At 42.1% G+C, this 25,947-nt stretch overlaps 1 protein-coding gene across 3 annotated transcripts in view; it reads left to right on the top strand.

The window, feature by feature from the left end:
- Positions 1-25,947, top strand: part of NTAN1 (N-terminal asparagine amidase) — a 1,046,973-nt gene that overhangs the window by 845,303 nt on the left and 175,723 nt on the right. For all 3 annotated transcript variants that reach the window (XM_073591178.1, XM_073591177.1, XM_073591176.1), the window contains 2 exons: positions 19,419-19,472; positions 20,314-20,367. In XM_073591178.1, the coding sequence (XP_073447279.1) occupies positions 19,419-19,472; positions 20,314-20,367 (108 nt within the window). The remainder of the gene's footprint in view (positions 1-19,418; positions 19,473-20,313; positions 20,368-25,947) is intronic.

Below are 25,947 nucleotides of genomic sequence, written 5' to 3'. Positions count from 1 at the left end.
TCCGGTATTATCACACTCCCAGTGGGGGTCATTATATGTTTTTTTAAGCGGTGAGGTGAGGGGCTCCACACCCCAGATGACGGCTTCTTAGCTGAAACATGTCGGGTGGATCCCTCACGATTACCGCTATATGATGTTCGAGCTGTTTTTGATCTTCTAATATGTGAGTGTATTTTTTATTATTTTAATAAATCAGTGTTTTAAACGTTATCACGCTATGTGAGTTTTCATTCCTCGCATGGCATATGAATTATCCGTTTGGCTTATGTCGGACCGTTTGTGGATGTGGAAGCTGTGCTGATATCCCCCTTCCTATTGCATGCTGAGGATATTTGACAAGATATATTGTCCAGACCGGTTGGTCAACAAACCTTTTTGACTTGTAAGACGTACAGGTCATTTTCAGGTCATTAAGTTCCGGTAAGCCTCTTGATGTTCTGGTGACGGCCCTGACACCAATCTAGATCCTCTGTTCACCTGTGGTTCCTTCATTGTCTCTACTTACCTGCAAGATTTGATGAATTTCATCTAAGTGTGAACTTGGGAGTTATATTTCCATCACTTTCTACGTACAGCCCCCAGAGACTTTTGGTGGTGGTTTTTTCTTTCACAATTTTATCACCAATTTATATTGTGGACTTTTCTTTTATATGAATTTAGGTGGTTGATCTGCCGAACTTTCACATTTTTTCGGATATAAGTTATTTATTATTGGTCATTAAGATTATTATTGTATATTCCACTTCAACTGGTGTATTACACAGTGTCATTTTATTATGCACACCATATCTTTGGTCATACAAGGTGTGATAAGGTCCTATTTATTGTTTGTATGCACTTATGACTTTTTGATTTATTTATATAGCGCTACACTTTTATTTTTGTTGTGTTCTTTACATTCAGCAAAGGCCTTCAACAGTTTTGGTGCAATTAGTGAAGCATACATTCTATATCATTCACGGGGTAGGCAGTCCGGCCCCCATGTTTTACTACTGGGGAACAAGCAAATTGCTTCTTCTATTTCTATTTCCAAATCTTTGTCCAAAAATTCAAGATCCTCCTGCGAGAGAGTGGGTAGATGTAAGGATTGCAAAAACTCCTTAAGCTGTACTTCAGGCCAGCCAGGGATTCGTTCAAAATTAGCTCAGGATCAGAGATCACCTGGCCATCCGAACAACAAACCTCTGACACCACTGTCTACATTTTACAGTTCGCAACTAGATTCGCCAGGAGTTTGCTGTTTTTGTCTCCAGACTCAAAGACCCTCCCAGCCAGTGAATTTAGATCCAAGTGTGCGGCCGAAGCAAGATGTAGAGACAATGCTCTTGCCTCAGCTAGCTGGCTGAAATGATCCAAAATCGGGGAGCCAGAAAATGCCTCCACAGTCTTGGTCTCTCCCTCCTCGAGTAACTGCACCTGAGAGGACATTTCAGAGTGAACCGCTTTGATAGCTGAAATGTAATCTCCCCTGGTATTGGCCTTAAAGGCTTCCCAGACTACATGCGCCGAGGCTGAATCCTCATTGAGCGCCCAATATTGATGTAGTTGTATCTCCCCAATCTTAGGGTCCTGCAACCATTTAGGTGCTAAGCGCCAACAGTTTCGACCCCTGTAGTCCGACAACTCCAATGTGACCCCAAGAGGGGCATGGTCAGAGAGGCCCAAAGGTAAGTATAAAACCCCCCTCACTGCTGCCAAGACACAGGTATTCCCAAAGACCAGGTCAATCCTGGAGCCTGATTTGTAAATGATGGAGTGAAAGGAGTAAGCCATAGAGGTTTGGTGCTTCCATCTTCAAATTTCAGTATAGTTAAAGGCTTGTGCCCATTGAAGTAAATCAGGTGCATACACTGTATTTGGGTTGGACGAGTCCAGAGATGGATCCAATGTAGAATTAAAATCTCCATTAAAATCTCCAGCTATGTAGTCTGGAAAATTGTAGTGTGGCTAAGTTCTCCTATACCGTGTATAGGACCCACTGGTTAAAGGGAGGGGAAACATTCACCCGAGCATATACAACCACTTTAATCTCTAATAAAAGAATTATGAATCGACCTTCTGGGTCAGTCCTTAGATGTAGGACCTTATATGCAAGAGATTTGTTCAATAAGATGGCCACTCCCCTTGCATAACTGGAATAGGTCTACGAAGCGCCGGAATCTTATTCCCCAGAAGATGAGTCTCCTGCAGGAACAAAATATGGGGCTTGTGACTATTTAAATATTTAAACATCACAGCACTTTTAAACTTGTAATTTAGACCCCGTACATTCCATGAGATACGTTTCAGTTCCATAAGAGCAGTAACGTATGATGATATAACATAGTAATACATATGGGTGGAGGCTCAGCCCCCTTGGGGACCGAGGGGGGATACAAAAAATAGTGGCTCTGAGCAAGGTGAGTGCTGACATAACACAGGACATAGAACACATCATCCAGTGGATATAGAGCATACAAAAAAGAAAAACATGAAACTGCGAACTCCCTACTAACCATAGAGTACCCCTAAAAAACTATGGTCAGTTTAATACCCAAAACCTGAACTCAAACTTTTCTTTGGCAGTGAGATTCAACCAGAATCCGTTCTCAATGGAGGAAAACTACTCCAAAGGCAGGAGGCGAGGAAGTCTTGCAGTGTATAATAACAAACCAGTGTCACTGTGCTAGAACTCCTAATATGAACGAAGGCAACTTGTATCCAGTCACAAAATGGTTAATGTAAAGCACAGGAGACATAGAGGGCAGGTTGACCACTAGTGTGAGTTGGTAGGTGGTTTTCCCCCAACCATATAACTCCTGCCTGTGTTTATGAAAAATAGAAAACAACAGGAATAACAAGCGTGAACAAGGAAAAATAGTTTCTCCATCAGGACAGGCAGATGGCATCAGCTCAGGCACCATGCGACAACAGGAAAAAAAAAAGGCCCCGCAGCGGAAAGAGGGGCAAGAAGGGCTTACCGCAACCCGGCAAGCCAGGCATCCGTTTCATCAAGAGTATCAAAAAATTTTACAGTACCTTTATGTTGCACCCGAAGGCGACTTGGGTAATAGCATGCTGTATTTAAGGTTGCGGTCACAATGGTGGCGACGGACGTCGTTGAAGGTTTTGAGTTTCTTCTGGACTTCATGGAAGAAATCCGGCATTATCTAAGCATTATCTTTGCATTCCCATGTTGGAGATTCGGGTGTTTCCAAGCTTCAGACAGGATATGGTCACGATAATTAAGGAAACGGACTAGGAAGGGGCGCGGTGGGGCCCCTGGTATTTGGCAGCCCATAGTCACCCGATGAGCCCGCTCAGCAATATAAGTGACCATTGCTTCAGGTAGATGTAGCAAGTCTTTAAAGAAGCCTTCAGCGAAGTCCACAGGACGCTCTACTTCAGCCTCCTCAGGAAGACCTAACACCCGCACATTATTGCGATGCATGTGATTCTCAGCATCGTCAGCTTTGTTCAGCAGATATTTGACTTATTGCTGCAGCTCAGTAATCATACCAGCCTGAGGGTCTCCCAGTTCAAATACCCGAGTGGAGTGGAGATACACCGAGACCTAAATCAATTTATTCCCCTAAACTTGAACCCAATAATCTCCCAGCTGTCCCACAGATGTGTAGCTTGGAAATCTCTTCCACTCACACCGGTGGGATGGGTTAACCTAATCAAGATGACTGTACTACCCTAATTCACCTACCTTTTTAGGCATACTCCTATACCCATACCCGTCTCCTTCTTTTATAGGCTAGACAGCATACTCACCTCCTTCGTATGGAAGGGAGCGATGCCTAGGATAGCTAAAACAACGCTGCAACTACCGATTACACTGAGCGGCCTGGCTTTGCCATGCTTCATAAAATATTATTGGGCAGCGGTCCTAGTTACCGTTAGATGGTGATTGTCCGAGACTCCGACTAACCCTGCGTCTAAACTGGAGGCGGCGCTGCTGGGTTCCCCTGTAGAGTTGAACAACTTAATCCACAAAGGTCATAAATCTAGCCCCCGGGTGACTCCGCTCATGAAGACGACGATTAAGGTATGGGACACGGTCACCTTGAAGATGGGGAAACCGAACACGTGGTCCCCCTCAACTCCGCTATGGGGCAACCCCCGCTTACCCCACTTTATTTCTATACCAGATATGGGCCAGACATGGAATTATAAGACTGGGAGACATTGTATCCGGGGGACAGCTGCTTACTTTCGATGCCCTAAAAAGAAACAAAGACCTACCGAACCAGTTGTTCTTCAGGTACCTTCAATTACGTCATGCATACCGCTCCCAATTCCCTCCTTTGATAGATCTGCAAATGTCTGACCTAGAAAATATGCTGTGGTCCCTGGACGGTGGTGGTGCACTCTCTAATATTTACAATAGGCTGGCCGTGTTGGATACCTCCAAGATCTCTCGGCTGTATACAACATAGCAGAACGATATTCCAGACCTGACTGACGAAGACTGGGAGGAGGGTGTTCAACAGTATCTACCCCTAATGATTTCGGCCAGAGACAGATATACCCAGTTGAAATTTCTTCATTGGGCCTACTATTCCCCAGCACGTTTGGCAAAGATCTACCCGGGTGGATCGGCAATATGCCCTAAATGCGGATCAGACAATGCAGATTTCATCCATGTGGTTTGGTCCTGCACCAAAGTGGAGGAATTCTGGAGGGCAGTCCTGACTGATATTAACTCTATAGGGCAGGTCACGGTCCCATTTAGCCCTATTCCGCTCCTGTTAGGTATATGTGATTTCCTTGAAGCCCCCCAGAGGAAGAAACTATTTGTCTTCTATGCGTCCTATGCGAGGAAAGCTATTCTTTTACAATGGAATCAGACTCAACCCCCTACAAGACAACTCTGGCTGTCCCTGGTGAATGTTGCCTTACCCCTCTACAACTAACCTACCTAGGAAGAAATCGCCCACATAAATTTGATAAGATATGGGCCAATTGGGTAAAAGCGAGACATCTGACTCTAGAATAGTTCCTGGTAGCTCTATCTCCCCCACGCCACCTCCCCTCTAGCACCACTTTCCTGAGCGATCATTATCAAATTTCAATCTACTCATAGGAATTAACTGTAAGGAGTGACCGAGCGAGTACATGTAACACCCTAAACCTGGATATTAACCAAAATTCATTAATCACATGGCAATTTCACAATCTAATGCCGTGTACACACGACCGGACTTTCGACAGACTGAATCCCGTCTGACCTTTCAACGGACTTTCGACGGACTTCCGTCGAATCGGACTTGTCTACACACGAGCACACCAAAGTCCAACGGATTTGAACGTGATGACGTACGACCGGACTAGAATAAGGAAGTTTATAGCCAATAGCTAATAACTGCCCTAGCGTCAGTTTTCGTCCATCGGACTAGCATACAGACGAACTGATTTTCGACCGGACTCAAATCCGTCGGAAAGATTTGAAACATGTTTTAAATCTACAGTCTGTCTGATTTTCGACCGAAAAGGTCCGCTGAAGGTCTGATGAAGCCCACACATGGTCGAATTGTCCGACGGATTTCGGTCAAAAAGTCTGGTCATGTGTACACGGCATAACAAATCCAAACTCGCTCACCCACAAAAATGAATTTTATTCATTTACTGATCTCCAATCAAAATATAACGTCACACACACAGAACATGAGAACTACCTAAAAATCAAACACTTCTACCAAAAATACTTCTCACTCACCCTTCAATCCCCCTTTTCATTTTTTGAACAAATTTGTATTTCTTCCCCACGTGACAGAGGTTTAATATCCAGAATTTCTAAAAGTCTAAATGAACTCCATATGCCAGAAAAATCACACCCCATGCTTCAATGGGAATCAGACTTAAATCTATTATTCTCACTTAAACAATGGGATACTATATTTGAAAACCTACATAAGTGCACCAAAACAACTTCTATCAGGGAATCAGCCACAAAACTACTCTATAGATGGTATCTTACCCCAGATAAAATCAACTCATTCTATCCTTCAACATCACCCCTCTTTTTCAGGGGTTGCACCACACAAGGAACACTACTGCATACATTTTGGGACTGTGTTCACCTCAAAAATATCTGGCACAAGGCCGGTACTATGATAGAAAAAATTAAAGGCAGAAATATTCCTTTAACACCCCAGTTATGCCTGTTATTCACCCCCATACAAGATATCCCAATAGCCAGTTCTAGATTAATCCATACCTTATTTAGCTCTATCCACTGGACTATTGCATTCAACTGGTGCTCATCCAACATCCCATGGGACCAGATACTAAACCGTATGGTAAATATCAAACTATCAGAAATAATTCACCATACGCTGTACGACACCATGCATTTATACAAAAAGAAATGGACACCATGGGAAACGGCACTTCTGGTTTAAGATTCAACTCTATTGTGTTTATTCTTAATAGTTACTTAAGTTCTACCTTCTAAAACCTACTGAAGCCATACTCAACAATTGTATTATGTATCTACTATCATAAACCCTATCATTTCTTTCATGATATACCATATACTCGTGTGTAATCAAAAATTACTCCCCTACCTGTATAAAAATAAAAAAAACCATTTGTAAACAAAAAATACAAATCTGTTGTGGCTTCTTATAGAACTGAGGGAATGATTATATTGTATATGACCAGCGTTGATGAAATAGAATAAGTAATGTTTTTTTTAATATAATATTGTTGAGGGGTTGTTAATTAACCCGAGGGCGGCTGGCCCATACATAAAATGGCATGAAGGCTTCAGACGTTCTACCACCCCGACAAGACGTCGTATGATAAAATGCGTAGGACGGGGCTAGCACGCTGACGCCAACACGCTGTCCAGGATTGCACTCGCAGCTCGCACACGTACCAGAGTGGATGGAGGCAATTGGGAAAACATTCATGCCTATAATCCCTAAGTGTTGGGTCTGACACTTGTAACACTTTTAAATGTTTTAAAAATAAACTTTTTTTAAACATTACTTCACTATTGGAGCTTCCTTCTTCCTTTTCTTATGTCTGGATGAATTATAACATGACTTAATGGAGAGGACCTTTTGTATCTGCTAAAACAAACATCTCTGAATTCAAGCATTTGATTGTTAAAAGGCGCAGACGCTGGTTTATAATTTTACCAGCTGGTGGATCTGGTGATTTAATTTAGTACGTCAGGTGGAGTATCACACCTGGGTGTCACAGTCAAATTGAATCTACATACAAGTTACCACTGAGTGTCACCACTATACATCTGTTTTTGAAGAACAATATATTTTTTCTGGAACAATATTTTATTAGCACTTTCACATCCTATATGTCAGTTGTGCTCACGGATTGTTTAGAGCATCATTTATCATTGACTATGTTGATTTTTTTTGCAGTTATACTTTTTTTTTTTTTAAGCACTTGCACTTTAATGTTTTATATTCATATTAATTGTTCACTGAGTTATGTAATGTTTATGATGTTGATGAACTCTTATTTAATAATCTATTAGCACACATAGGGTGTTATAGTTTGATCAGCACTGCTTTTTCACAATCTTTGCACACCGTTTTTTGGTCCTGCCATTAATCAGAGCACCTGCAATCTTTAGTTGTTTGTTTCTTTTGCGAAATCCTTGGCACTGTATTGCACATTTTTTCTTCAGCACTGGATGAAAGATGCAAGGGTCTGTCAGGAGTCCAGAAACTCATTGACCTTTTATACACACACACTAATTACAAGCAAACAGATCACAGGTAAGGATGGTTACTTTTAATAGCCATTGAAACCCCTTTGTGTCAACTTGTGTGCATGTTATCAGGCCAAAATCACCATTGCATGTAAACTTTTTATCAGGGTCATTTGGGTAGTTTTTGTTTTCATTATGATTTAAAAAGAGTAAACACAGTTGATTGATAATAAATGGCTTCGGACAAACAGCAACCATGAGTGAAAGAAATGTTTTTGTGTTATCATTCATATTCTCTGAAAAATGGCCAATAAATCATAAACTCTGCCTAGGTATGTAAACTTATGCACACAACTGTAAGTATTGCTTTAAATTGCTTGTGTAAAAAATGTAATCTTATGGTAGAATGTCAATTATGGTAGATCCCTTCTTTACCTTTCAGGATGGTGATTGACATCCCTGAGGAAGATCTTCAAAATGGTGTTGGTTGGCCTTCCCATGCACAGCTGTCACCCACCTTGGGGAGTGTACTTACTTTGGAAAGTGTGCAGCCATTTATGGTCTAGGGGCAGTGATGGCGAACCTTGGCACCCCAGATGTTTTGGAACTACATTTCCCATGATGCTCGTGCACTCTGCAATGTAGTTGAGCATCATGGGAAATGTAGTTCCAAAACATCTGGGGTGCCAAGGTGCACAAATCACTGGTCTAGGGTATCACCGCTATTACTATGTATATTATATCATGTGAACTTTGTCAATTATCCTTGATTTTAAGCTTCATGTGAGGTGTTTTTAAGATTTTTTTTCATCAAACTATCTTTTTATACATATTGTTTTGTTCCATATATTTGGTTGCCTTTGAAAAGTCCCATATAGGGGAGTATCCTTTTTTTTTTTTTTAATTGTTTTTATTGTGATTTTTCAAGGTGAAAGACACACAAAAACAAATTCACAATAAACAGTAAAAAAACACAACTAACTATTGTACGCTCAAACCACCTGTACGGATTAACTAAAGGAATAATCAGTTTCCACAAAATGCCCTACAGAGCTTACTTTAATTATTGATGAGATACACATTCCCCCCAACCCCCACAACTATTGAAAGAAACAGCCCTGGAAAGCTTACAAGTACAGAAACGCCACCTGAGCTATTTTTAGAGACATAACAGAGTGTTACTAATCCTCCATAGAGTCTGCTTTGGTGGATGGGGATTCTGTCCAGATGTCCCACACTTTGTGGAATTTTTTTCACAGCCGTGAGACAGGTGAGTAGCCTTGTATGATGGCAGAGCCAAATCCACTAACCTCTTTCAACAATTATTTGAGTGTGCGGGCAAAGCTTTCCATCGATGTACGATAAATTTACAAGCATAATAAAGTAATAGTCCCAGCAGGGTTCTAACTGCCTGGCAAGGAGCTAGTGGCTCTACAAGTCCCAACAGGCACACCTCCACCGACAGTGGAACCTGAATGGTGGTGGCACTCAAAATAAATGTGGTGACCTCGGCCCAAAAGATTTGAATCTGGGGACAGCTCCAAAAAATATGGATGAAATTTGCTGAGGGCGAATCACACCTTCAGCAAGAAGTTGGAATAGATAGATATATTTTGTGTAAATGCATGGGTGTGTAATACACTTTATGTAGTATTTTGAATTGCACTAAACTGTCCCTAGCAGATACTAGCTGTGAGAAAGAGCACTCCCACATTTCCTCCCAATTTTCCATATCTAGTGTAGGGAAGTCGGCTACCCATTTAGCCTTAAGAGTTTCTAGGCCCATATGAACATTAGGAAGTAATGCTTTATATATGGTGGATAGAGGCTTGGTCAGAGATTCATCTCTGAGCAACTCCTCCAGATTCATTTTCAAACTGAGTATTGAAAGCATGTCTAAGCTGCAAGAACCTAAACAGATGTGAATTAGGTAGATTATATTGTTTTAAACCATCAAATGACTGTAGCCGGCCCCCAGTGCAGATCTGGTTCAGATATTTAATGCCCTTGAGTGCCCACACACTAGGATCGGGTATGGACCTGAATTCTGACAGTTGCGGGTTAAACCAAAGAGGGTTATGTGGAGAGATGTGCCCAAGAGACATGGGGCGCATAGAATTGGCCACTGACCACGCCCTCAGGACCGCTCTCATTGGCATTGTAAGAGGAAAGGGCGCCTTGGATCCCTGATAAATTAGATTCCGTAGAGCCTCATAAGACCCCATACATGCTGCTTCCAGAACCACTGCTGCATTGGACTCATCTGAAACTAGCCAATTGTGGGCATGAGATAACAGGGCGGCTAAAAAATAAGAATGGAGATCAGGACAAGCCAGACCTTCTTTACACCAGGGTCTCTGTAAAACAGTCAGTCTAAATCTTGGGTGACCTGGGCCCAGAAAAAAGAGAGTAAAATGGTGTTTATCAGGCAAAATACTTTTTTTTGGTATCCAGACAGAGGCATTTCTAAGAACATAAAGAAAGGCAGGCAGACACCTTTGAATAGATTAATAGATATATTCAATATCTTGAATAGATTAATTCACCCGATTAGAGAAAGGGAAAGATGCGCCCAGGACTTCAGCCTTGCCCTCATCGTTTGTATCAATGGATCTAAATTAAGGGTATGATAGTCTGAAGTAGACGCAGAGATGTAAATACCTAGGTATTTAATTTTGTCTGTCCATAATAAAGGAAGGTTGGGATCTGCTATATCCTTTGTGGCATTATCAATTGGTAAAATTTGTGATTTGTCCCAGTTAATCTTGAGTCCTGAGCAGCCAGTGAAACTGGATAGAATGGCCAGTGTCTCATGAAGGGATTGGGCAGGGTCATTTAAAAAAAAAGCAAAAATTGCAAACTCATGTGCGCTCTGTCAGCTGGTCAGAGAGAGTGTGGCTAATTAAATACTAAAATACTCCATGTAGGATAGTTCATGTGCAGCACAAGAATGTAATGGTGGTCTCAGGTGTGCTGACTGAGGATGGCTGCCGGCTCGTAACAAGCTAGAAGGGGCTCTGCAGGAAAAAAGACACAAAGGAGAGCAGCACCAATCTAAGTGCAGCAATGTAAAAACATTTATTTCAAAGTAGACAATTGATAACAAGATCACAGCTTTGTTAGTGCATTGGAATATTAAGGAGATTCATCCACTCATTATAGGAAGGCAGTCGGCTAGCAGGTTGAGAGACAGCTGGTACTCTGGCCTTCATCGTTGCCTGATGAAGGAACATGCATGCCCCGGACACGTGCTCCTCCCCACTCCTCCTCCAACCGGAAGTGACGTGTATCCCCATTCTGAAAGTCTGGAAGCGCAGAGAGCCACCAGCGTCAGCCGGACTACCAGCTGCCTCTCCACCTGTGAGCAGACCGCCTTCCTATAATGAGTGGATGAACCTCCTTAATATTCCAATGCACTGACAAAGCTATAATATTGTGAGTTACCAATTGTCTACTTTGAAATAAATGTTTTAACATTGCTGCACTTAGATTGGCGCTGCTCTCCTTTGTGTCTTATTTAAAAAAAGGATAAGATCGTCTGCGTATAAAGCAAGTTTCTCATGTATGGAACCCACCTGTATACCCCTCACCATGTCCGGCGGACATGGTGAGGGCTGAGGCGAGTGGCTCCATCACCAGGGTGAAAAAAAACGGTCACAGTGGGCAACCTTGCCTCGTACCTCTTCCAACAACAAAGGGGGCCGAGAGAGCACCAGCCAGTTTTATCCGTGCTGTCGGAACTTTATATAAAATGTCAATCCACCTGCAAAATCCGTTCCCGGACAAGAGATGGGAGAATCATCCGCAACCTGGTTGCTAAAATTTTTGTCAAGATCTTGAGGTCATAGTTTAGCAAGGAGATCGGCCTATAAGAGGGGATGAGGACTATATGTGCCTGATACATAGAAGGGGGCAAGGACATTTGTTTCTGTGAAATTAGTGAAGCATACATTCTATATCATTCACGGGGTAGGCAGTCCGGTCCCCATGTTTTACTACTGGGGAACAAGCAAATTGCTTCTTCTATTTCTATTTCCAAATCTTTGTCCAAAAATTCAAGATCCTCCTGCGAGAGAGTGGGTAGATGTAAGGATTGCAAAAACCTTAAGCCGTACTTCAGGCCAGCCAGGAATTCGTTCAAAATTAGCTCAGGATCAGAGATCACCTGGCCATCCAAACAACAAACCTCTGACACCACTGTCTACATTTTACAGTTCGCAACTAGATTCGCCAGGAGTTTGCTGTTTTTGTCTCCAGACTCAAAGACCCTCCCAGCCAGTAAATTTAGATCCAAGTGTGCGGCCGAAGCAAGATGTAGAGACAATGCTCTTCTTGCCTCACCTAGCTGGCTGAAGTGCTCCAAAGTTGGGGAGCCAGAAAATGCCTCCGCAGTCTTGGTCTCTCCCTCCTCGAGTAACTGCACCTGAGAGGACATTTCAGAGCGAACCGCTTTGATAGCTGAAATGTAATCTCCCCTGTTATTGGCCTTAAAGGCTTCCCAGACTACATGCGCCGAGGCTGAATCCTCATTGAGCGCCCAATATTGATGTAGTTGTATCTCCCCAATCTTAGGGTCCTGCAACCATTTAGGTGCTAAGCGCCAACAGTTTCGACCCCTGTAGTCCGACAACTCCAATGTGACCTCAAGAGGGGCATGGTCAGAGAGGCCCACAGGTAAGTACGAGACCCCCCCTCACTGTTGCCAAGGCAGAGGTATTCCCAAAGACCAGGTCAATCCTGGAGCCTGATTTGTGAGTGATGGAGTGAAAGGAGTAAGCCGTAGAGGTTTGGAGCTTCCATCTTCAAATTTCAGTATAGTTAAAGGCTTGTGCCCATTGAAGTAAATCAGGTGCATACGCTGTATTTGGGTTGGACGAGTCCAGAGACGGATCCAACGTAGAATTAAAATCTCCAGCTATGTATAGTCTGGAAAATTGTAGTGTGGCTAAGTTCTCCTATACCGTGTATAGGACCCACTGGTTAAAGGGAGGGGGAACATTCACCAAAGCATATACAACCGCTTTAATCTCTAAAAAAAGAATTATGAATCTACCTTCCGGGTCAGTCCTTAGATGTAGGACCTTATATGCAAAAGATTTGTTCAATAAGATGGCCACTCCCCTTGCATAACTGGAATAGGTTGCATGGAATGATTGCTGTACCCAGGGTCTACGAAGCGCCGGAATCTTATTCCCCAGAAGATGAGTCTCCTGCAGGAACAAAATATGGGGCCTTGGACTATTTAAATATTTAAACATCAAAGCACTTTTAAACTTGTAATTTAGACCCCGTACATTCCATGAGATAAGTTTCAGTTCCATAAGAGCAGTAACGTATGATGATATAGCATAATAATAGATATGTATGGAGGCTCAGCCCCCTTGGGGACAGAGGGAGGATGCAAAAAATAGTGGCTCTGAGCAAGGTGAGTGCTGACATAACACAGGACATAGAACACATCATCCAGTGGATATAGAGCATACAAAAAAGAAAAACAATAAACTGCGATCTCCCTACTGACCATGGAGTACCCCTAAAAACTATGGTCAGTTTAATACCCAAAACCTGAACTCAAACTCTTCTTTGGCAGTGAGATTCAACCAGAATCCATCACTGGAGGAAAACTACTCCAAAGGCAGGAGACGAGGAAGTCTTGCAGTGTATAATAACAAACCAGTGTCACTGTGCTAGAACTCCTGATATGAACGAAGGCAACTTGGATCCAGTCACAAAATGGTTAATGTAAAGCACAGGAGACATAGAGGGCAGGTTGACCACTAGTGTGAGTTGGTAGGTGGTTTTCCCCCAACCATATAACTCCTGCCTGTGTTTATGAAAAATAGAAAAATAACAGGAATAACAAGCGTGAACAAGGAAAAATAGTTTCTCCATCAGGACAGGCAGATAGCATCAGTTCGGGCACCATGCGACAACAGAAAAAAAAGGCCCCGCAGCGGAAAGAGGGGCAAGAAGGGCTTACCGCAATCCGGCAAGCCAGGCATCCGAGTATCAAAAAATGTAACAATACCTTCATGTTGCACCCGAAGGCGACTTGGGTAATAGCATGCTGTGTTAAGGTTGTGGTTACGATGGTGGCGACGGACGTCGTTGAAGGTTTTGCGTTTCTTCTGGAGTTCTTGGAAGAAATCCGGAAACAGCATTTTCTTTGCATTCCCATGTTGGAGATTCGGGTGTTTCCAAGCTTCAGACAGGATATGGTCATGATAATTAAGGAAAGGAACTAGGAAGGGGCACGGTGGGGCCCCTGGTATTTAGCGGCCCATAGGCACCCGATGAGCCCGCTCAGCAATATAAGTGACCGGTGCGTCAGGTAGATGTAGCGGTCACCGGTCGGCGAAGTCCGCAGGACGCTCTACTTCAGCCTCCTCAGGAAGACCTAACACCCGCACATTATTGCGACGCATGCGATTCTCAGCATCGTCAGCTTTGTTCAGCAGATATTTGACTTATTGCTGCAGCTCAGTAATCATACCAGCCTGTTGTTCTGTGCGGTCCTCCACATTGGAGACATGTGCCTCAGAATTCTTCATGTGGCCTCTTTTCTTATCCAGGTCGTTCCTGATGAGGTTACATTCCTCAGATAAATGGTCAAGTGGACTAATAATGATGTCCTGCTCTGCTCTATAGCTGCCAGGATGAGAGGTGTATCCGGCGCTGTTGGCACCTCCGCCACTGCGGGAGCAGAGCCCATTGCTGTGTCCCTCTCCATCTCCGTGAGCAGAGCTTGCAGTCTGCTAAGCAATATGGCGTCAGTACATGAGGGGAGGGCTGGAGCCGGCGCCTATCCGTGGCCGTGATGTGCATTGGAGGATCGCCGTTTAGGTGCCATGGAGCTGCTCTTCCCTAAGGTAAGGATCTCCGTTCGCCCACAGTACCAGAAAAATCAACACTAATCCACAGGATAAGCTCAGGATGCCAGGAACTTAGCACAGGCACGTCTGCTCAGGTCTCCATCCGGTTACGCCCCCTCATAGAGGGTATCCTTGATGTTGTATATGAATTAGAGGATGATGGCAACCGGAATCCAGCACTAATGTAACTTTTGCATAAAGCTCTCACTGTCGTTTGGGGGGTTTGGGGGGAGGAAGTGGGTGCTTAGGAAAATATTACATTTAACACCCTAAACATGGATGTTACATGATCCAAAAGGTGAACTTAGCCTTTAAAAGGAAGTAAAGCCTTCCTCATTAATTGTACCTATGGGTAAGCCTATACAGATTACCTGTAGGTACTGTAAATATCTCCTAAACTTGCACCGTTTAGGAGATATTTACTATATACGCTGCCGCCGATGTCATCAGCGCATGAGCACTGAAGGAACGGCCCGCTTGTGCCATTTCTTCAGGACCCACGCCGTGACCGATGGCACACATGCATGCGCGAGAGGGAGCCCACAAACCCGGAAGTAACTCTGGGAAAGATTTTGGCAGGCGGCATTGCAGGGCATCATTCTAAGGTAAGTATTTCATAATGAGCTAGTATGTGTTGCCTTTGTCTTGCAGATTTTCTATTTATTTTTTTATTTTATTTTTCGGAGGTTTACAACCTCTTTAACCACTTCAGCCCTGGAAGAATTTACTCCCTTCCCGACCAGAGAAATTTTTGTGATTCGGCACTGCGTCGCTTTAACTGACAATTGCGCGGTCGTGCGACGTTACATCAAAACAAAATTGACGTCCTTTTTTTCCCTCAAATAGAGCTTTCTTTTGATGGTATTTGATCACCTCTGTGGTTTTTATTTTTTGTGCTATAAACAAAAAAAGAGTGACAATTTTGAAAAAAAAAGCAATAGTTCTTACTTTTTAGTATAATAGATATCCCCAAAAAATTCATTTTTTCCTCAGTTTAGGCCCATATGTATTCTTCTACATATTTTTGCTAAAAAAAAATCGCAATAAGTATATATTGATTGGTTTGCGCAAAAGTTATAGCGTCTACAAAATAGGGAATACATTTATGGCATTTTTATTATTAATTTTTTTTATTAGTAATGGCGGCGATCTGCGATTTTTATCATGACTGCGACATTATGGCGGACAAATCGGACACTTTTTTTTGACCATTGTCATTTATACAGCGATAAAAGTGCACTGATTACTGTGTAAATGACACTGGCAGGGAAGGGGTTAAACACTAGGGGGCGATCAAGGGGTTAAGTGTGTCCTAGGGAGTGATTCTAACTGTGGGGGGGTGGGCTACCACTGACATGACAGGGATCGCTGCTCCCGATGACAGGGAGCAGTAGATCCCTGTCATGTCACTAGGCAGAACAGGGAAATGCCTTATTTACATAGGCATCTCCCCGTTATGAAGCTCCGTGACACGATCGCGGGACACCGGTGGACATTGAGTCCATGGGACCCGCAGGCACAGTCATGCTGTATGCGGCGGGCGCCCGTGCGCCCAATAGCCCCACCAATTAAAGGGGACATACAGGTACGCCCATTTGCACCACCATCTGCCATTGTGCTGATGTATATCGTGTGCGGAGATCGACAAGTGGTTGAAGCTGGATATACACAATGTTCTATATACAATATACAATTTCTGTAGATTTTTTTTCCTTCAGATTTACCAAAACCATATAATATGAGGTCAAACCTTAAGAGTTTCAATTTGTATGCAATCAGGCAGGCCCTTGCACTACATGGTTTTGGTAAATCTAAATGAAATCAGACAACAAAAGTTGTATAGTGTGTATGGGGTCTAAAGCCTCGTACACACGATTGGATTCTCGGCAGGGAAATGTGTGATGACAGACTGCCTAAAATCCAACCGTTAGTACGCTCCTTCAGACAATTGTTGTCCAACTTTCCGCCAACAAATGTTGGATGGCAGGCTAGTAAATTTGCGGCAGACAACAGTCTGTTGTCAGATTTTCGTATTGTGTGTACACAAGTCCGTCACACAAAAGTCCAAAGTACAAACACGCATGCTCAGAAGCAAGGACGAGTGGAAGCGTTCATAAAGGAGATTTAACATTCGTGACGCTGCAAATTATGAATTGTCGAAAAGCAGCACACAGTTCTCTTTTTCTTTAATGGGATAATAATGAAGCTGCTTTGTGATACTGATTGGGTTATGGCAAACGTATTTGAAAATTCTTTTGTTTTCTAGTGATATCAAGAATAATATTATTATGCTTGTTTATTTTATTTTTTTGGCCAAGTTACCACAACACTATTATCCTGTAGTTTCTAATCTCAAAGATACAACTATGTTGGTGTCCCTTGTTAATTTTACATTGTATTTTTGAAAATGTACTGGCCTACTTCCAAACTGTCTTTTGAAGTAAAACACATAGCCAAGTATTATTCAACACAATTTTTTTTATTGTGCATTAAAAAAAGAAAACACATAAAATGAGACATGCTATCTGCCAATAAAACTTAACCAAAGAATGCATTCTACGCATCCAAAAATATAGACAATATAACAAATCAACTCATTATTCAACCAAAAAATAAAATAATAATTAGTAAGTGTGCAGGCCCTTGCACTACATGCTTTGGGGAATTCATCCAGAAATAGGACCACAAAAGAGGGATAGTGTATATGGGTTTTGCAAAGTCAGCAGATAGAGTATTTGTATCTGTTGACTTAACATTTTTTGGGGGGGGAGGGTTACAAATGAGTTTGGGCCCCAAAAAATGGCATCTTGCACTCTGCCTAAATTGAAGGACAACAATAACATTTGGACACATTTTAGGGGTTGTTTAGAGTAAGCACAAGGATAGCATGCTAGGGAGGTTAGTGAATGAAAAATATGCATGTAGGCCAAAAAAGGAGCAGGAAAAGCTTACAGCATGCATGAGGACAAAGAGGACATTCACAGCATATTAATTTTAATTTAATGTTAATTACGGAATCAAGAAATTAATACAATACATTAGCAAACATTAAATACATAGAATGTGATGTTAAAGGAAAAAAACTTACCCGAATATAGTCCTTCTGCAGGACTTGAATAATGGCTGAGCAGGTCTCTGGAATAATGAGTCCCAGAGTCTACGGGGAGATCCCAGTGGTAAACGTGAGGTTCTGGAGACTTCTCCCCATCGCCAAGTACTACAAGGTGGCTATCCTTTTCTCAGGAGTAATGGCAAGCCTCATGCATGTGTCCTGCTTCTTAATATAGGGGGTCAACAATGCCAAGAGTTGGGGAAAGCAGGGATCCCTCATCTGGAGATAATTCCGAAAATCATCCGGAATATTCTCCTGGAGCTCCTGCAGCAAAGGCATATGACATAATTGGTCACGATTAAGCAACCAATTTTTGGTCCAAGAAATCCTCCTCCTCCTGTTCCTGGACTGGACTTGGGTCAAAGCAATAACTCCAAGGCCAATAATAGCACGTTCTCTCCTCCGATTCCGCAACATGGCTGGTTGACGAACAGCCGTTCAGAAACAAACTGAAAAGCACGAACTGAAAAGTGAGAATCAACACTCACCAAACTTCTACTAACAAAATTAGCAGAAGGAGCCCAAAGGGTGGCACCTGACAATTGAACTTCCTCTTTATCAGCTCGTAGTAAATCTAGTACATCACTACGTTCGTGTTTGTTGGCCGACAATTGTGTACCGTTTGTATGCAAGACAAGCTCCTGGCACACGCCCTTCAGACAAAAGCCTGGCGCTCTGTTGGCCAACAATCGGTTCATGTGTACGAGGCTTAACTGTGGTTTCCTCCTAGTGTCAGCCAGGGTGGCCAAACCCAACATTTACTGTGCACATTATGTGCACCACAAACTTGTTTTCCTTTAGGTGCTGCCCAGGGTGTTCAAGGTCTTTCATATCCTACTGGAATGATACTCAAATGGAATGAATTCAAAATAAAATAATTTAAAATTTTTGTTTTATTTACAGTATGTTAGCTTTTCACTTTACTCACTTTACATTTGGCATTTTGGGATCTCAGGCAATATCACTGAGATTATGCCCGCGATCTCAAAACACACTACCATCACAAGATGCAGGTTCAGGTGCCATTATTTTTAATGGCACCTAAAACGCAGGGCGGTTTTGCCACGATTGTTGCGCTGTTTATCATGTGGAAATCACAGCAAATCCCATTGCATGAAGCTTGTTGCCCAAAAGAAGCTACTGCTCCTTTTTGGGCGACAAGCTTCACGCATTGCAATTTGCCATGCCACAATCGTGGCAAAATCACACCCCATCTTTTTTGCAATTAAACGTAATGTTACCTGAAACTGCATTTTGAGATCATGGGCAGAATTGCAGCAATTCTGCCTGAGATCCCAAAACACCAAATGTGAATGAAGCCTAAGAACTATTCTTGAATGGAAACACATATTTTATTTACTTTTTATATGTTTGCTTTTTTAATGATTTGTCCATTGTTACTTGTCCCTTTGGGGCTTTGCTGACATTTTGGTTCATTGAACTCTGAGTAGCAGTCCTGCTGTGTGCATGTGCTCTCAGTAGTAACAGTCTGTATTCTAAAGCTACATTCACACTGGCAATTTAGCCTGCTGTGAATGGCATCCACAGGAAAATTCTGATTTGTGCTGCTGTTGTGAGTAGCTATCTGCGGTCACTGGCCCAATTCACTCGAATGACAAGTTTCTGTGCAAATGTAGCTTAAGAGTAGCCTGTTGCAGTTGAGGCTTATTTGGCTCTAAACACTAGCTTCTTATTTAATAGTCATGCTTTTCTTTTCATCTCTTTCCTGGTAATTAGTGTCAGGCTTTTATATACTGTGTTACAGGAGCATTTGACAATCAAGTTCAAGAAATACATCTTGTAACATTCTGTGTAACAGGTATGTGGATGTTTTTGTCCAGATTGTAGTATTGTTTAATGTGTTTTAATTTTCTTTCTTATTTTATTAAAAAGCACAAGGAAACAATCAGTTGTGCTGCTGTGCTAACAAGGGACACACTGGCAGATGTAGTGACAGAGATAAGATCAGTATGCTTCTTCTCCTTTATTGTTCAGTCACAGCCCTAAGATAGGGACAATACCTGGTTGTTTTACTTAGGCAGGCCATACACGGTGCATGTTTCTTTCCTGCAGCCACGGGTTGCAGGAAAGAAATTTGCACAATTCCCCCATCAACACAGGCAGTGCTGATAGGGGAATCAACAATTGTCTTCTCCTGGCAGGGGGGCGGGCAGGGGAAGCCATCCAGTCGGCAGAAGGCAGTGTTTATCACTAGCGGTCATAGCAGCCGCTAGCGATAATCACAAGAATTTGGCAGGCTGGTTGTACCCAAGTTGATCAATCGATCAACTTGGTACATTAAACCTGCCCATCAATGGTTCAAACTGTGCATGGCCGGCCTTAATTAGCACTTCTTTTGAAAATGCTTGTTCCACTTGCAAAACTTTTCCAAATTGTAGAACCACGTTTTGTACCCAGATTATGTAAAGTCTTTGTGTAAGATAAACCTTGTTTCACTAGAAATAAGTAAAGGAGTTAACCATTCATGTACTTTTTCATTCTGGCAGGAAAATAGCAAGAGAAACAGAAGTGGTCTACAGAATTTCACCTTTCCCATTATTGTTTTCTGCATTCTGTATCTGCATTTCTATGTCTAGCTTTATTTTCTTTCTCATATCCCTAATAGTCATAAGATTACATGATATACTTTTTTTTCATAGATTTAAACAATAAAAAGAATGATGGAATTCACCTTCCAATAATATATGGTATAGGTAAGTGTGAATAATTGGAGCATGGTTATTTATGTTTATAATCCATGTTTTATTGATTTATAGAAGAAGGAATTCACCCTGCAGTAATATATGGTTTGATCAACTGTTTATTTGTAACTCCACTTGTATTAAAAAAACATTAAGATAATGAAGCAAAAATATATATAGCATATACAATTGTTAGGCTCGGTTCACACAGGGGCAACACGATTTCAGCGCGACTTTGTACGGCGACTTCAACGCGGCTTCAACGCGACTTCAGCGCGACTTCAGCACGACTTTAGCAAATTACAACGCGACTTCAAGTCGCTTCCAGGACAGGCGACTTCGGCTGTGGCCAATCACAGGACAATCAGCTCTCTGGGAGGGAGGGGTTTGCCTGGGCAAACGAAATTTTTTGCCTGCAAAGTCGCTTGACAATCCGACTTGGAGGCGACTTCCATTGATTTCTATGGTACAGGTCGCCTACCAAGTCGGATCCAAGTAGTACAGGGAGTACGCTCTGAAGTCGGAGCGACTTCAGTAGTGTCTATTAAGACGCTCCCATTCACTGTCATGTGAATCTCTTTCTGGGGCGACTTGGGGCGACTTGAGGGGCGACAAGTCGGATCCCAAGTCGTCCCAGTGTGAACCGAGCCTTACACAAACCATATTGCACTTTAACCAATTCAGGACCCAGCCTTTTTCTGACATTTGTTGTTTACAAGGAAAAATCAGTATATTTTGCTCAAAAATGACTTATAACCCCCAAACATGATATATTTCCTTTTAGCAGAGACCCTAGAGAATAAAATGGCGGCCATTGCAATTTTTTGTGTCACACTGTTTTTTGCGAAGCATTTTTCAAACACAATTTTTTTGGAAAAAATCTACTTTAATGAATTTAAAAAAAGGCGACGCTTTAACAATTTCTACAGGTTACCAGTTTAGAGTTATAGAGGAGGTCTAGTCCTAGAATTATTGCTCTCGCTCAGACATTTGTGGTGATACTTCACGTGTGGTGCAAACACTGTTTACAGATGTGGGCGTGACCTACGTATGCGTTCACTACTGTGCGCGGGGATGGGGGTGCTTTAAAATTTGTATTTATTTTATTAGGTTTTACAGATTTTTACGCTGTCCCTTTAAAAAAAAAAAAAAAAATCACTTATTGTTATCGCACAGAATGTTCACATCCCTTGCGATAGCATGGGGACCCCAAATCTCTCCTCAACCCTTAAAAGCAAAAGATCAAAAAAACATTTTTTTATCTTTTGCTTTAACTACTTCAATACAGGGCACTTTCACCCCCTTCCTGCCAAGGCCAATTTTCAGCTTTCAGTGCTCTCACACTTTGAATGACAATTACTTAGCACTGTACCCATATGAAATTTGTGTCCTTTTTTTCACCCATATATAGCTTTCTTTTGGTGGTATTTAATCACTACTGGGTTTTTTTAAAGACCAAAAAATTTGAGAAAAAACATTGTTTTCTTTGTTTCTGTCACAAAAGTTTAGCAAATCAGTAATTTTTCTTCATAAGTTTTGACCAACATTTATACTGCTTATACATTTATACTATCTTTGGTAAAAAAAATAACCCAAATCAGTGTATATTATTTGGTCTTTGTAAAGGTTATAGAGTCTACAAGCTATGGTGCCAATCATTTAAAATTGATCACACCTGATGTACTAAAGGCCTATCTCATTTCTTGAGACACTAACAAGCCAGGAAAGTACAAATACCGCCCAAATGACCCCTTTTTTGGAAAGTAGACATTCCAAGGTATTTAGTAAGTCGCATGGTGAGTTTTTTTAAGTTAGAAATTAAGATTTTTTTTTTTTTACAAAATTGTCATATTATCAGGTTATTTCTCTTGCACAGCATATGCATACTTGCAAATACACCCCAAAACACATTCTGCTACTCCTCCTGAATATGGCGATACCACATGTGTAAAACTTTTACACATCCTCGCCACGTAGAGAGGCCCAACATCCAAGTAGCACCTCCAGGCGTTCTAGGAGTATAAATTACACGTATAATTACCTTACAACCTATTGCACTTTTGAAGGCCCTGGAGCAGTGCCCACAGCACTATGTGCCCACTCCAGCCATCCATCCATCCATACTCAGCCATCCATACTCAGCCAGCCATCCATCCATGCTCAGCCAGCCAGCCAGCCATCCATTGTCATATTATCAGGTTATATTATCAGGTTATTTCTCTTGCACAGCATATGCATACTTGCAAATACAGCCCAAAACACATTCTGCTACTCTTCCTGAATATGGCGATACCACATGTGTAAAACTTTTACACATCCTCCCCACGTAGAGAGGCCCAATATCCAAGTAGCACCTCCAGGCGTTCTAGGAGTATAAATTACACGTATAATTACCTTACAACCTATTGCACTTTTGAAGGCCCTGGAGTAGTGCCCACAGCGCTATGTGCCCACTCCAGCCATCCATCCATCCATACTCAGCCATCCATACTCAGCCAGCCATCCATCCATACTCAGCCAGCCATCCATCCATGCTCAGCCAGTCATCCATCCATGCTCAGCCAGCCAGCCATCCATGCTCAGCCAGCCATCCATACTCAGCTAGCCAGCCATCCATGCTCAGCCAGCCATCCATACTCAGCCAGACATCCATACTCAGCCATCCATCCATGCTCAGCCAGACATCCATCCATCCGTGCTCAGCCAGCCATCCATCCATCCATGCTCAGCCATCCATCCATCCATGCTCAGCCATCCATCCATGCTCAGCTAGCCATCCATACTCAGCCAGTCATCCATACTCAGCAATACTCATCCATCCATCCATGCTCAGCCATCCCATCCACCCCATCCATACTCAGCTATACCCAGTCATACTCAACTGTACCCAGCCATCCCATCCATACTCAGCCGTACCCAGCCATACTCAGCAGTACCCAGCCGTACTCATTCATGCTCAGTCGTCCCATCCATACTCAGCCATCCACGGCTCATCCATCCTCATTTATGCCACATCAGTTCTCATCCATGCCACTAGAGTGCCTCACAAAAGTGTAATAGGTAGTCAAATTAGATTTGACATATATGCCCCTAGAATGCCTGATGGTGCTCCCTGCATGTTGGGCCTCTCTATGTGGCCAGGCTGTGTAAATGTCTCCCACATGTGGTATCACCGTACTTGGGAGGAGTAGGAGAATCTATTTTGGGGTATATTTTTTAGTATGTACATGCTATGTGTTAGAAATATTGTATAAATGGACAACTTTGTGTAAAAAAAAAAAAAAAAAGGTTTTCATTTTCTTTACACATTTTCCAAAAACTTGTAGAAAAAAATGACATGTTCAAAAGACTCATCATGCCTCATAGATTATACGTTGGGTTGTTTTCTTTCCAAACTGGGGTCATTTTTGGGGAGTTTCAATTGTTCTGGTGCTACAGGGCCTTCAAAAGTGTAAGAGGTAGTCAAGAAATTATATGTGTAATTTATGCTCCAAGAACGCCTGATGGTGCTCCCTGCATGTTGGGCCTCTGTATGTGGCCACGCTGTGTAAAAGTCTCACACATGTGGTATCGCCGTACTCAGGAGGAATAGTAGAATGTGTTTTGGGGTGTAATTTGTGCTATGCATATGCTATGTGTGAGAAATAACCTGCTAATATAACAATTTTGTGAAAAAAAAAGAAAAAAAATCTTGATTTTGCAAAGAATTGTGGGGAAAAATTACAACCTCTTCTACTTTCCAAAAAGGGGCCATTTGTGGGGTATTTGTACTTCCCTGACTTGTTAGGGTCTCAAGAAATTAGATAGGCCATTAGTACATCAGGTGTGATCAATTTTCAGAGATTGGCACCATAGCTTGTGGACTCTATAACTTTCACAAAGACTAAATAATATACACCGATTTGGGTTCTTTTTACCAAAGATATGTAGCAGTATAAATTTTGGCCAAAATTTATGAAGAAAAATTACTAATTTGCAAAATTTTTTAACGAAAATTAAGAAAAATGCATTTTTTTACAGAATTTTCTTTTTTCTTTTATAGTGCAAAAAATAAAAAAACCCAGAGGTAATTAAATACCACCAAACGAAAGCTCCGTTTGTGTGAAAAAAAGGACAAAAATTTCATATAGGTACAGTGTTGCATGACTGAGTAATTGTCATTCAAGATGTGAGAGCACCGAAAGCTGAAAATTGGTCTGGTTAGGAAGGGGGTTTAAGTGCCCAGTGGGTGAGTGGTTAAAATATAAACATTAAAATACGATTCCTATAATTTGGGAAGAAAAAGTTGATCAATATTTATCTGGTCAGTTTCTCACCACTGTTTAAAGGAAAGGATGTATATTCGATTTGTTCTAACAGCAACGTCCAACGAGATGGGGAGTGGTCACTTATTACCAAGCTTGTGTTTGTCCAGAGAGTGTATGTCAGCGTGTGGATATGTGGTCCTCGGTCCCTTCAATCATGTGTGTTTCTTCTTTTGTAGGGTGTAATGTAATTTTTGGATGGTTACCTCCCTCTCCTCATGTTTACCATCTCATGATTGGTTGGTTCCAAATATGGGAGGTAACTGCCCTAATTCTCACCCACCCATCTGTGATCATGGTAAAGGTGTAATCAGAATATGATGTCTCGTGCTATTATGAAATGTATTTTAATATGTTTCATGTTAATATAATATGGGGTTTGCTTGCCTTATGTCCTGTCATTTGCTGTCCCCATCTTGTGTACCTTGCTGGCTATAAGAAATTTATACCTAACCAAATATATTAAGATTGACAGAGATTTATGGAATCAAACGCCACCTTTTAACCATAAAAGACTGGTGCCAAGTCCTAGTCCAATACATGGATGACTCCAATACACATTGATTCTTGCATATATACATACACATATACTCATGGTTCTGTTTCAACTTGTGATTGGTGTCCTTCTGGTGTAATATAAACCAGGCGTCTCTGCCATTGTCTGGGGAAAAGCTGAGTCAGCACTGGGTTCTTACTGAAGGGACGATTTCACCCTTTGAAACAATGGGGCTATTTACCCTGGCTTTCCTTTGATCAAAGGCCTTGATATCTGGATCTCAAAATACTAGTTTGACCATTGTTAGTTGCTTTTGTGTAAAGTGGCACCATAGTTCAGGTGATTCTGTTTAAACATAAGGCTTGTATATTGACCTTAACCCTCCACCTTTTCTCTGGTGGGGGGAACGCTCCCCTGGTATGACCACTCTTTGACTGAGTGTTTCATGAATTATGAAAATTTTTATGTATCCCGGCCATGACAAAACCCCCCTTTGCATTCCAGGTATGTAAGGAAAATATGCATGGAATTCACTCCATAACATGGCGATGATCAGATGTTTGTGGACTCCATTGATAGGTGGTAAATTTGTAGGGATCCGGGGGCCTTTTCTGTCAGTCGTTCCGGATGACTCCAGGTGCATTTTGGGGATGAGGATTTCAGAGGAAGATCCTGGTCGGGCGATGAGACAAGCCTGACTTCAAAAGGACCCCCCTTTTTGTGCCCGGTCATTACCACCTCCGATCACTGGTTTGGACGGTGGCAGGGAACTCATCGTGCTTACGCATGCAG

Source organism: Aquarana catesbeiana, linkage group LG06 (assembly GCF_042186555.1).
Source record: "Aquarana catesbeiana isolate 2022-GZ linkage group LG06, ASM4218655v1, whole genome shotgun sequence".
Lineage (NCBI taxonomy): Eukaryota > Metazoa > Chordata > Amphibia > Anura > Ranidae > Aquarana > Aquarana catesbeiana.
The sequence above is the reverse complement of the archived record's forward strand: the minus strand, read 5'-3'. Positions and strand labels throughout refer to the sequence as shown.